This window comes from Felis catus, chromosome C2 (assembly GCF_018350175.1).
Source record: "Felis catus isolate Fca126 chromosome C2, F.catus_Fca126_mat1.0, whole genome shotgun sequence".
Taxonomy (NCBI): domain Eukaryota; kingdom Metazoa; phylum Chordata; class Mammalia; order Carnivora; family Felidae; genus Felis; species Felis catus.
The window spans coordinates 9191977-9205869 of record NC_058376.1 but is presented as its reverse complement, the minus strand read 5'-3'; the positions used below and the strand labels follow the sequence as shown (position 1 = coordinate 9205869).

Here is a 13893-nt window from a genome sequence, read left to right as displayed (position 1 = left end):
CCAGGCTCCGAGCCATCAGCCCAGAGCCTGACGCGGGGCTCGAACTCACGGACCGCGAGATCGTGACCTGGCTGAAGCCGGACGCTTAACCGACTGCGCCACCCAGGCGCCCCAAACTCAGCTTTTTTTAAAAAAAATAAAGGTTTCCATGTAAGCTTGGGTTTGATACAAGTACCAGAGGGGTGTGGTGCGGCATTTATTTCCCTGTAAAATCCCCTTTTATACCAATGTAGTGTAAGTTCAGCCTGTACGTGTTTGCCTCACATTTTTTTCGATATGAGTAAGCCTTGAGGATGTAGAATTCCACAGTGTGCTCAATTGTGTTAAAAAAAAAAAAGGGGGGTGGGGGGGACAAGAATCTGTATATATAGGTAAGTACTTGCTTGCACATGAATATATTGTCTATGCTTGTAGTTGTCCTAACAAATTACCACAAATTTAGTGGCTTAAAATTACAGAAATTTCTTCTCTTCCAGTTCTGAAGGCCAGATGTCTGAAATAAGTTTCACTGAGCTGAAACCAAGCTGTCTGCAGGGCTTCATTCCCTCTGCAAACTCTGGGGGCTCTAGAATGGAGTGGCCTCACCTTTTCCAGCTTCTAGAGCTCATTCCTGGCATTCTTTGGCTCAAGACCCCTTCTTTTCGAAATCAGCAGTATAGCATCTTCAAGTCTCTCTCTGCTGCAGAGGCCAAATAACCTTCTGCGATCCCATCTCCCTCTGTCCCTGTCTTATATAACTTTTTCTTTTAAGTTTATTTATTTATTTTGAGAGAGAGAGAGAGTACGAGAGAGGTAGGAGCAGAGAGAGGGAAAGACCAGAATCTCAAGCAGGCTCCATGCTGCCAGCAGAGAGCCCGATGCAGGGCTCAAACTCAGGAATCCTGTGAGATCATGACCTGACCTGAAGTCAAAAGTCTGACGCTTAACTGAGCCACCCAGGTTGCCCCTGTGTCTGTCTTACAAAGACCCTTGGGATTGCATCTAGGGCCCAACCACATAATCCAGGCTAATCTCATCTCAAAATGTGCTGAACAGCATATGATCAATAAGGGAAGCTGGAATAATAATAATAGTAATAAGTGAAGAAGTTGTCAGCCCTAGACTGACACAGCACTATACTAGTAAATTAAAACTCTGTTTGGATTCCCACAAAACGATAGTTGAGACTCATCAAATTGATTTCACAAGTCACAAATGAGCCACGATTTATTTAACCAACACAGTCTTGAGATCGTAAGTTCAAGAGAGGAAACCTTAGCTATTTTGTTCACCACAGCATCCTTAGAGCCCTGACATTGACAGATACGAAGAAGGCTCTCAATAAAGAGTTGATAAAAAAAGCTTGTTACATAACAATCTTAAAGCTGGAGGGAACTGAGAAATTATCCAGTGCAGGGCATTACAAAGGGTAGTAACTAGCACCCTGATTTAAGCGATTCACATTATGTCATTTGCCCAATGAGTGAGTGGCAAGGGTGACAACAGAACTTTTTTTTTTTTTTAACATTTCCTCGTACATTCAGATCTTCCTCTACTTACGATGGAGCTACCTCTCAATAAACCCATTGTAAGTTGAAAATATAGTAGGGTGGGGGCGCCTGGGTGGCTCAGTCGGTTAAGTGTCCGACTCTGGATTTCAGCGCAGGTTGTGATCTCGAGGTCATGAGATTGAGATGCTCACTGAGCCTGGAGCCTGCTTGGGGTTCTCTCCCTCCCTCCCTCTCTCTGCCCCTCCCCTGCTCGCACTCTCTCTCAAAATAGATAAACATTAAAAAAAAATCGTAGGTTGAAAATGCGTTTAATAAACCTAAACATATCGAACATCAGAGCTTAGAGTAGCGTCACCTTAAATGTGTTCAGAACACTTACGCTAGCCCACAGTTGGACAAAATCATCTAATACAGAGCCTATTTTATAAGAAAGTGTTGGATATCTCTTTGTCTAAATACTGTACTGAAAGTGAAAACCAGCCTGGTCCTATGGGTTGCAATTGTTGTTAAGTGTGTGGGTTGTTTATTCTGATAGCATGGCTGATTGGGAACTACAGCTTGCTGCTACCCAGCGTCATGAGGGAAGATCAAACCAGATATCGCTAGCTCGGTGTTGACCTTAAAAATAAAATAAAAACTGCCAGTTGTTTTACTGGCAAAATTGGGCTTATTTAAGAATAAAAGAGAACTGCAGTTGGGGACCAACAAGTTGCGGCAAAGCCATAGGTGATTCCAGAGAATAAAGGAGAGGTACCCTTTCTGAAGGAGAAAATGGGTAGATTGGGAAGGCTGTTATAAACTAAAAAGTCCACTGGAGTAAATTGGGAGTTCAAAGTATAGTGTCTTGGCTGAGCTGTTTTGGGGGTGTAGGAGATAAGGTAAGGCTTTATTCTTTTCCCCACTCTCCCCCCATCCCCCATAGTAAAGTAGTACCAAGCAGCAAGGTCAAGTCCGGGTAGTGTCAAGACAGTCTCTTCCTGTTGGGCCTGCACTTGACAAGGAGTGGTAGGTAGGGCGGGAGAGCGCCCTCTGTCAAACCCCCTACTCCACTTTACCCAGGTTTCTGGTTATTAATTTTCACATCAGCAAAAGAGCAAAATTCGAAATTCCAAGTCCAGTTTCTACTGAATGCATATCATTTCCGCACCACGGTAAAGTCGTCAAATCCTAAGCAGAACTGGGGTAAGTGGGGGTGGGGGTGGGGTTACCACCCGTATTGGAATATTTAGTCTATAGTAAGCCTAGACTAATGTATACCAAATTGTTTATACGTTCTGGTGAAGAGATTGGGAGTAAATTTTGTGTCATATCTCCGTATGATTTGCATTTTTACAAAGGAAATGTATTACAGTTTAAAAACGCAATAGGTGGGAAGCGGGTGGGAGAAATGGGATAACTTTTTGTTTTTAGTTGAAAAAAAATTAGGGGCGCCTGGGTGGCTCAGTCGGTTGAGCATCAGACTTTGGCTGAGGTCAGGATCTCACAGCTTGTGAGCTTTGCCATCAGGCTCTGCGCTGACGGCTTGGAGCCTGGAGCCTGCTTCGTATTCTGTGTCTCCCTCTCTGTCCCTCCCCACTCAACGCTCTGTCTCTCCCTCAAATAAACATTAAACAATTTTTTGAAAAAAATTTGAAAAAATTAAGCGAAACAAAAACAAGTGTTGGAGACCTGACAGGTGCTTAAACTTACCCCAAATCAGCATAAAGACATAAAAGGAAAAACAAAAAGCAAAAAACCTAAATGGATATTAAAAACAAAACGAACAAAACCGTTTCCATCCTCTCTTTACCTGCAATATGTAACAAACAACCCTATACTTCATCCACTCAGCCCGGTGCCCGGCTCCAAGCCGACACCGAATAAATGTGCATGCGAGAAAGGACTCTTTTCATAAGGATGAAGGATGATAATTTCCAGGACAACTCCAGTATGCACAAAATCTACATTTCGTTAACAAGGTTTCAAATCACACGGACACAGGTGGGCATGGGATGGCTTTTTTGGCGCAATTCACGTCCAGCCAGGTCAGGCGCCTGGAGCGCACTTCTCCGGGCCCCGGCACACGTCGCTATAGGCTTCGAATTCCAGACCCTCAGGTCTCCAGGTCCGGTTAATGCAGCGACCCGTTCGCGCCGGCCCGTCTCACGCATGCGCCCTACCCCTGCAGGGCCGGGCGCTGCGAGCCCAGTTCTCGGTTTAAACCAGCCTCAATTTACCTTCCCCACAGCTCTCCGTACCACACCGCCCGAGGCGGAAGTAGGTGGGCGGGGCGGCAGCGCGCCCCGCCCCGGAAGTGGGTGGGGCCAGCAGGCCGTGCAGTCTTCCCGGCCGCCTCCCAGTCGGGTTGCGGCCGAGGCCGGTCCTGGCTTTGTAGCTCGCTCAAGATGGCGGCGCAGCCACCCAGCGGGATCCGCCTCAGCGCGGTGAGCAGCCGCGAGGGGTGGAGCGGGCCGTGTCCCAGGAGGGCGGGCAGGCGGGCAAGCGAGGGGGGGCAGGCAGTGGGCGGTGGCGACTTGTCGGCGCGGCGGTTGGGGCCGCGGCGGGGCCGGGGGAGGGGGCGGCCATCTCGCTCCCGTCGGCGGAGCCGCTCGGCGGCGGGCAGGGTCGGGCGGCGCGGGCCGGGCTGCGTTCCGTTTCCTCCGCGATAGGTTTCTGTTTTGCCTTCGCGGCTTCGGGGCGGGCCGGGGCCGCGGCCCCTCCTCCCGGCTCCCTCCTGGCTGCCTCGCAGCTGTCGTCCGAGGGCGAGGCCTCGGTGGTCGGGTCGCCCGCCCCTCGGACAGCGGGGCCCCTGACCCTTCCTGGCCTGCGGACCCGCGGGGCGCCCCGGAGCGGGGGGGGACCGGCAGCGGCAGATCGCGGCCCGAAATGCCAGGCGGCCTTGACCTCTAGGCAGTGGGGATGGGGTGAAGCGAGCCGGAACGAGTCTTCCTGATTCGTTCACATTCCTGCCTCTTCCCTCCAGTTAAGCCCTCGGGCCCAAATCCCCAGGTCACTGGGCTCTCCCGTTTCCTGTAGCCTCTCGGTCGTGTCTGTTTCGGGGCGTTCTTGGAAATCCTCCAGTATTTCTCGTATCTAGTAGTCCTAAGTCGTAGGGAGCGGTCGCACACTAGAATTAACATTTCACCTCCTAAAATGTGGGCGTGGCTTCTCTGCCTGATTATCCTTAAAAAGTTGGTGTTGATATGCGAAACTGTACCTCCTCTTTTGAGGTTGGTGACTCTTGCCAGAGAATGTCTACCTTAGTCTCGTTAAATTGAACAATCGGGTGGTAATACCATTGCTTTAAAAATGGTGCATTGCCCTGTGACTTTTTTAGATTTATCCAGATTCTTACCCACACCTGGTATTGTTGGACTTTAACAGTTTTTCCTGTGTGACGAGTGTGAAATGTACGTGGGTTTACTTTACATTTCCTTGACTGTGAAGTTAAAAGTTATTAACATTTTACTCCTTAAAAAAAAAAAAAAAACCTATTTGTGGGACGCCTGTGTGGCTCAGTTGGTTAAGTGTCTGACTTCAGCTCAGGTCGATCTCCCTGTTTGTGAGTTACAGCCCCGCCTTGGGCTCTATGCTGACAGCTCAGAGCCTGGAGCCTGCTTCGGATTCTGGTCTCTCTCTGTCCCCCGCTCCCCCGCACTCAAGCGCGCTGGGGTGTCTCTCTCTCTCTCTCTCAAAAATGAAGGAAACATTACAAAAAATAACCTATTCGTATTCTTTGTCCATTTTTCTGTTCTCTTTTAGAGAAATTTTTATTGATCTATAAGCATTCTTTACCCATACTGAATAAAGGTCCTTTGGTTACATAACTGGCTTATTGAATGAGATAGTATTTAGTAGTTTGAATATGGAGAAAACTTTATTCTTCTTACGTCTGGCTTTAAATATTACTTGCTAATGGTTCTTTTCCATGCCCGAGTGGATCTGGGCAGATAACACACTCCAATTAGCCTCAGGTATTGTAAAGTGTGACCTCATCTAATTTAAAATCTCTTATTCAGTTTAATGCCTGGCCCTTCCCCTTCCCAGATAGGGCCACATTCTGGACCAGAATCGTGTAGAGGGGAAAGGGAGTGAACTGGTTGGGTCCTATTTCTACACTTGGATTCTCTTTTCCTTCCCTGGCCCCTGCAATGTCTCAGGCTCTTCAAGATTGAGGTGATAAAGGGAGCAAAGACAAAGGTCAAAACAGGGTTAAGAGACCGGTAGTGTTGTTAGTTGGCTGTCTGGGTGAAACAGCTGTCCCTGTGCTAAATCTTTCTTTTGTGGGTAATATGGGCTGTTTGGAACCCCATTGACAGAAGTCCCCCATCTGCAGCTTCTGGACCGTATCTCCACCCATCTTCTTGCTTTAGGACAGGAATTGGCAAACTACAGCTCATGGGCCAAATCCAGCCTGCCACCTGTTTTTGTGTGACCCACAAGCTAAGAATGATCCTTAAACAGTTGGAAAAAAATCAAAGAATATTTTGTGACATAGAAAAATTATGTGACATAGACATTTCAGTTTCCATAAAGTTTCATTGGAATATAGTCCTGCTCATTGTTTGCATATAGCTCTCAAATGTTTTCATTAGGGGAGTCTAGGAATTAATGAGTTTTATGCATTTGTCAAAATCGTAGAACCTAAGGCACAGAGGTGAACCATAATTATGCAATTTTTTTTTTTTTTAATTTTGGAGGGTGAGAGATCTTAGAATGGACTGCAGAGTGACAAAAACACTTAAATTGTTGCTTTTTGCTTCCATATTTCTAAGAAAAACGCTGGTACCATTTTGTTATTTTCCAGTAGTCTGCTATGGAGTTAACTGACATGTGCACACTCTTCACCTCCTTCTCATCCTTCCAATGCATGTATCTCTCTTTTTTGTTGAATTACTGTCTGATTTATCACTCTTACCACAATTCACAAGTGAGCCAAACAGAACTATGATTGCATTTCCTTTGCTGTACAGCTTTTTGTTTTTCTGAAGTTAATAATTGTATTTTGTTTGCTTAGATTTGGTCTGTACTGATCACTCTTTCATCCAAACTTTCACAGACCTAGAAAATCTTTTCCAGATGTGTTCAAGCACACCCAATATTTTGTCAGTTTTGTTGGCTCACTTGTGTTTTGGGGACTTCCCTTTATCATTTTTCTGGAAATTTCCTTCCCCTTTTTGTTGGGTCCCCATTCCACATATTCCTCTTTCAGGGTTTACTCCCTTGGCAGGGACAACAGGTCAGTGACTGAGAGAGAGCATGGGCCCTGGAGCCCACTTGCCTGGGTTCAAATCCTGACACCTGGATGTGTAACCTTGGCAAGTTACTCTCTACGCCTGAGTTTCCAGTCTGAAGGATGGGCATAATTTATCCACTTCAAAGGGTGGTTTTAAACAGTAAAGGAGTAAATACATATAAAAGGCCTGTGCATATAGTAAGCACTCCGTAAATACTTGCTATTTTTGTTCCTGGTAGTGGCGGAGCCCATCCATCCTTCCAAAAACAGGTATACCTTCTTGAAAGCAGAGTACACGAGAAGAAATTTTCTGTCATTTCTTGGAAATACATTGCTTTCTCTTTACATATCATTTAGCTGGGTTTGTAATTCTAAGTTACAAATGATTCTCTTAGAATTTTAAAGGCATGCTTTATTGTGATAGAGTTCTGTGCATTGTATTGGGCACTCAGGCTAGAAACTCAAGTCCTTCATAATCAGCAAAGTGTTCTCATTTATTTGACAAATTTCATCCCTCTGGTTTTCTGTTCTCTGTTGTCTCTTGTTTTCCTTCTCACTGTTTTTTCTTTCTTTTCTGTGAGATTTTCTCCATTTGTTCTTTTACCTTTCTCTTACCATGTGTTTATTATAAACACTATCTTACTCTCTGAATGTCTTTTTAAAGTCTCCCTGGACAAAGTATTTGCTGTTGCTGGGCATATTGATCATAGTATTTTTGTGAAGTTTTTGTTTTGTTTTCCTCACTGCATTGCCGCTTCTTTGTTCCTTTTTCTGCATGTTTTTGATTTCTAATTTTACACATTCTCAAATGTCCGGAGGTGGTTAACCTGCTTACATTTCCAAGTGAGACACTAAAAGCTGACTGGAAGATGTTCGTACATGAGTAGAGCCCCTTTGGTGGGCTTCAGTGTTGGGTGATCAGGCAGGAAGGAATCGGTTATATTTTGTTGGGGGCACCCTATGTCAGTATTTGTAAGACCATAAAGAGTGGAAGTGTTAGAAAATAAGTTTGTTAAAAATAACTTAAACACTTGTGGTGAGCACTAGGCGTTCTATGGAAGTGTTGAATCAACTATATTGCGCATCTGAAACTTATATTAACGCTGTATGTTAACTGGAATTTAAATAAAAGCTTAACAAAATATAAAATAAACATTATTAAAAGTTTTTAAAAAGTGGGAACAACAAAAATAAGATGCTATCCAGAAGGGCTTGACACAACTTGTAAAAGAACCAAATGGAGCTTTTAGACATTATTCTGTTTTCTAGAGAGGAATTTTGCATCTAGTCTCCTGCCATGGCATATATAATTCTGGTTGGTAGCTCATCTGAAAGCTCAGCTAGGGAAAGGAGGCGTGTCACATTGTTCAGTGTGCTGACTTGGTATTTATCTCTTTGTTTATTATTGTGGCAAAATACACTTCACATAAAATTTACCATCCTAATCATTTTTAAGTGTACAAGTTAGTAGTGTTACATACATTCACATCGTGGGGCACCTGGGTGGCTCAGTCAGTTCAGTGTCCGACTTCGGCTCAGATCATGATCTCAGGGCTCGCCAGTTCCAGCCCCGCATCGGGCTTTCTGCTGTCAGTGCATAGCCCGCTTTGGATCCTCAGTCTCCCTTTCTCTCTGCCCCTCCCCACCACATGCATGTGCAGGTGCGTATGCGCTCGCTCGCTCTCTCTCTCTCTCTCTCTCTCTCTCTCTCTAAACATTAAAAAAAAAAATCTAAAGATACATTCACTTTGTTGTACAGTCTCCAGAACTCTTTTTATCTTGCAAAACTTAAACTCTGTACCCATTAAAAAATAATTCTCCATTTCCCTTCCCATAGCCCCTAGCAACCACCATTCTACTATCTGTGAATTTGACTCCTGTAGGTATCTCATATAAGTATAGTCATGAATTTTTTGCCTTTTTGTGACTGGTTTATTTCACTTAGCATAATGTCCTCAAGGTGGTTAGCTGTAGCATGTGTCAAGGTATCTTTTTGAGGCTGAAAAATACTCCCTTGTATGAATATACCACATTTTGTTTATCCATTTGTTGATGGATATTTATGTTGCTTCCACCTTTTGGCTGTTGTGAATAATGCTGCCATAAACACGGGTGTACAAATAATCTCTTCAAGATCCTGCTTTCATTTATTTTCAGTATATACCCAGCGGTGGAATTGCTGGATCATGACAATTCTATGTTTACTTTTATAATACCATCCTGGGGCACCTGGGTGGCTCAGTCAGTTGGGTGTCCAACTTCGGCTCAGGTCATGATCTCACGGTGCATGAGGTCGAGCCCCATGCACAACTTGTAAAAGAACCAAATGGAGCTTTTAGAAATTATTCTATTTTCTAGAGAGGAATTTTGCATCTAGTGCATCTGTGCTGACCGCTCAGAGCCTGGAGCTTGCTTCGCATTCTCTCTCTGTCTCCCTCTCTCTTTGTCCTTTCCCTGCTCATGCTCTGTCTCTCTCTCTCTCTGTCTCTCTCAAAAATAAGTAAACATTAAAAAATTTTTTTATAATACTGTCCTAATGAGTGTGAGGTGGTATCTCATGGTGCTTTTGATTTGTATTTCCCTAATGATTAGTGATGTCGAGCATCTTTTCTTGTATTTAGTGGCCATTTGTGTACCATCCATGGAGAAATATCCAGGTCCTTTGTCAACTATTTAGGATTTTAGTCCTTTTGGTGTTGATTTGTGTAGGAGTTCTTTATGTGTTCTGGATGTTAACCTTGTACCACATACTTGCAGATTTTTTCCCATTCCATAGATTTTTCATTTTGTTGGTTGTATCCTTTAATGTGCAGAAGTTTTAAATTCTGATACAGTACAATTGATTTTTTTGTTTCCTGTGCTTTTGGTGTCCTATCCAAGATCCAAATCCAGTGTCCTGAAACTCTTCCCCTGTGCTTTCTTCTAAGAATTTTATAGTTTTAACTCTTTATGTTAGATCTTTGATCCATTTTAATTCCCCCCCCCCCCCCGTATGATGTGAGGTAACGTGCAACTTGATTCTTTTGTGTGTAGATATCTAGCTTTCCCAGCACTGTTTATTGAAAAGACTGTCCCTTCCCCATTGAGTGGCGTTTACACGCTTGTGGAAGACCATTTGGCCATATATGTGAGGGGTTTTTTTCTGGGCTGTCTGCTGACTTGCCTTTAACCCACCTATGTTCGTTGTCTCTGAGCTGCCATCATCACTTGCTCCAGAAAACAGACTGCCCGCTTTCTGCTGGGTTGCTTAGGGTAGTTGCAGGATGAAAGAAGGAACGGGGGTAGGGGGTGGGGGGAGTCTTTACTGTTTCTTATTCTCCTTCTCTTTCTTTTTCTTCTATGTTTGTTTATTTTGAGAGAGAGAGAGAGAGAGAGAGAGAGAGAGAGAGAGAGAGAGAGAGAGAGAGAGAGAGAAGGCGTGCACAAGCAGGGGAGGGGCAGAGAGAGAGAATCCCAAGCAGGCTCCGCACTGTCAGCTCAGAGCCAGCCCACTATTGGGCTCCAACCCACGAACCGTGAGATCATGACTTGAGCCAAAGTCAGACAGTTAACTGACTGAGCCACCCAGGCGCCCCAAACCTGTCTTGTTTTCATACAGCCTCTGGTACCTTTGACTTCAGAGCCGCAAAAGTCTAATTCCTGAGGCTTTCTGGAGTTCTGCCAAGGTTCCTTCCTGGTCTGCTTCTTGTTTTGTTTCCCCTCTCCTATAGGTTTCAGACTTCGCTCTTTACAGGCTATTAAATCAGTTGTCATTATCCAAACCACGGACTATTCTATGTACTATTATCCATCATTTCTCTGATTGTTTTTGTTCTTCTGGGTTTATTCCCTTTTTTCCTCCCTTCATTACAGAGCAATTTCAGTTGGGAGCCTAAGTGAACACTCTATGTGTTCAGGCTTCCAAAAAGTTTTATATATTTAACTGATTTTTTAAATTTGTGACTATTTGTTGATGCTAATTTTTTTTAACGTTTATTTATTTTTAAGAGAGAGAGAGACAGAGTCCGAGTGGGGGGAGGGCAGAGAGACAGGGAGACAGAATCTGAAGCAGGCTCTAGGCTCTGAGCTGTCAGCACAGAACCCGACGAGGGGCTTGAACTCACAAAACGCGAGATTATGACTTGAGCCAAAGACTGACACTTAAGGACTGAGCCACCCAGGTGCCCTGATTCTAAAAGTTATATTGATTCTTTAAAAAATCTGTGTGGTCTTCAGAGCATTTTGGTTTTTTGTGCATGTTTCCTACTGTTTGGGGGTGGGGGTGATGTCTAGTACTAGCATATCTTGCCTGCTAACATTTTCTCCTGGTGGATTGTTCCCTTAAATGTTATTTTAGATTGTGTACTCAAAATATTCCCCTAAATAATGACGTAGGGAATCGTGTGCTGTCAGATTGAGGCTGTGTCTCCCTAGTGGTTCTGCAGGTTATATAAATTGAAACACTTAACCCAAGCGAAGGCATGCCTCTTTTTACAGAACTTCGTGTTACACTTTTTTTTTTTTAAGCATCCAGATCCAAACAGACAAGCTTCCCATTAAGCAGATTCCCACCCCTCCTCTGCTAATGGAGGGGAAGAGGAGTGGGGAGAGGGGCATTTACTTCCAAATCTATCTCTGAGTCACAATTAAAACCAAAACCTTTGTATTCCAGTCACTCATTGCATCCTCATTATCAAATCTTATTTTTAATTCCTTCTTTACTTGAAGCCATTAAGGATTTTCCTCATTTTTATTTTTATAGGAGCTCAGTTGTGTCGTTAAGGAATACTTAACTTTTTTTTTAAAGAACTCACACAGTACTTACTATGTTTCTCTTGGTCTCCTGAGCGTTTTACAAATATTAAGTTACTTAATATTCTTAACAGCCTGGTAAGCTGATATGATTGTCATCCTCATTATTATAGATGACAGAACTTGAGGCACAGAGGTTAAGCTTCTTGCCCAAGATCACACACCTAGTTAAGCATACTCTGTTCTACGTGTCAGCGCGCGTGTGCGTGTGTGCGTGAGCGTGTGCGTGCGTGTGTGTGTGTGCGCGCGTCTATCTATTACTGCTTTGGCTGCCCCAGGGTGTTTTTCCCCCCCCTCCTAGCTAATGACATGTTCCCAACTTAGAGTTGAGAATTAAGAATAGGTGAGGGGCACCTGGCTGGCTCAGTTGGTTACGCATCTGACTCTTCATTTCGGCTCAGGTCACGATCTCATAGTTTGAGCTTCGCGTTGGGCTGTGTGCTGACAGTGCAGAGCCTGCTTGGGATTCTCTCTCTCCCTATCTCTCCTTCCCTTCCCCCACCTGCATATTTGCTGTCTCTCTCCCTCTCTCTCAAAATAAATAAATAAACATTAAAAAAAAATTTTTAAAGAATAGCTGAAAATAATTGCTTATGTTTAGAGATCCAGAAAACCACTGTTTGCTATTCATTATTTCTTACTGATGCCGCCTTTGCTTTGCTCTCCTGGGATTCTTGCTCAAGAACGATGTGTGCTGTGTCAGTTTGGAACTGATGTGTAGGCTGAAGACATTACATGAAAATTGACATTACCACTATCACATTCTGTTCATACATCTAAAATTCAAATTGTACCATTTCTAACTCCAGACTTCATGTCTAACAGAATGTATAACATAGAGCAAAGATAAATGCTCTAAGGGATTTTGGTGGTTAATTAATCCTCTCCTTTGGTAGTGGTTTCACACTCTAAAGCCCTGCCCCTTTATAAAATTAGAACAGGTGAGGACTGTACCATTCTTCTGTAACTGGTAGCCTGGTAATTGCTCAGGGGGAGGGGCTGGGATGTGAAGAGCCTCCTGATGGCTGGTCCTGGCACGGTCCTCAGGTAGATTAATTTGAGAAAAGGTCTCTTGTGCAGGGTGAAGATCTGGAAATTGATTTTTATTAAAAACTCGTTGTAATGTATGCCGTAGAAAGTCTGAGCTACTTGCATTCCACATTACATGAATGTGTGCCCTGCTCCCGTCTGAAGACTGCTCTTCCAAAGAATTTCATTTCTCACATGTGTACTTCAGGCTGATGGTGAATGAATGCTTGGGGATCGTTTAAAGTCTAGTGCAGATAGAGGAAAAGTCGACCTCTTTCTGACACCTTGTGGCGGCAGCTGAACACTGCAGACACAGCTGGTTTGATGTATAATCTCATCCCATTTCCAGAGCTCTTCATCTTAAAGTGTCCACTCTCTTTTTTTTCCTTTAAATGTGAGCTGATCTGTTTAAAAGGAACATAAAATACCGATTGCGTGGAAATTCTCTGCATATTGAAATTTTCCAGCCTCGGCCTTTCAAAGCCGCTTGTACATTTTTATACATTTGATATCTGTATTTCTAAGGAATTTTGGAGAATCCTCTGTAGCATGAGGGTGATTGGTGTAGTCTTCTATACTGTATTACTGTGAATAAAATCAGACCTAAAATCCTTGGAAATCAGTAACGTTTGTTTCACTTGAACTTCTTTTGACATTCTGTAAAAATGGTTGATAAATGTATATTACTCCACTCCTGCAGTTTTAACTGTAATGAACTTGGAATAAATAATAAGGTATCAAATACTGATTTTCCAAAAGACCACTAGAAAAGCCTGTTGATTAATATGTGAAGTTTATTTAAAAAAATTTTTTTATTACATTTATTTATTTTTGAGAGACAGAGTGAGAGAGCACAAGTGAGGTAGGGGCAGAGAGAGAAGGAAACACAGAATCCAAAGCAGGCTCCAGGCTCTAGGCTCTGAGCAAGCGTTCAGCACAGAGCTGGACGCAGGGCTCGAACCCACGAACCGTGGGATCATGACCTGAGCCGAAGTCAGTCACTTAACCGACTGAGCCACCCAGGAGAAAACACCCCATTGGCAAGATCTTAGTTGTGTTTTCACAGCAATTTTGAGGTAAGTCTTGTAAGGGGGGTAACTTTCTGATTGGGCAGTTTATGATATCATAGCTTTGGAATGGTGGACCCGAGGAGGCAAGAGTTTTAAGGCAAGTCTTGATGAGTGAACTATTCAGTAGTTTCACACAGCCTTCCAAGAATCTTATATCTCGGTTACATCTTCCACGTATATCCTGAAGCAAGCAGCTATAAGTTTTACTTGGTCTCAGAATTGTTTAATACAGGGACAGAAAATTATATTGGTTTCTGTCTCAAAAGTAAGACTTGAATTAATTTACATGAATCATTGG

The 13893-nt window shown here is 43.6% G+C and overlaps 1 protein-coding gene across 2 annotated transcripts in view; it reads left to right on the top strand.

Annotated features, from left to right (window-relative positions):
- The first annotated feature begins 3757 nt into the window (after positions 1-3757).
- Positions 3758-13893, top strand: part of MORC3 (MORC family CW-type zinc finger 3) — a 41651-nt gene continuing 31515 nt past the window's right edge. Inside the window, exon 1 of one of the 2 annotated variants that reach the window (XM_045036634.1) lies at positions 3758-3913. In XM_045036634.1, the coding sequence (XP_044892569.1) occupies positions 3875-3913 (39 nt within the window). In that variant the 5' untranslated portion in view covers positions 3758-3874. The remainder of the gene's footprint in view (positions 3914-13893) is intronic. The other variant, XM_023238756.2, reaches the window with a different exon arrangement.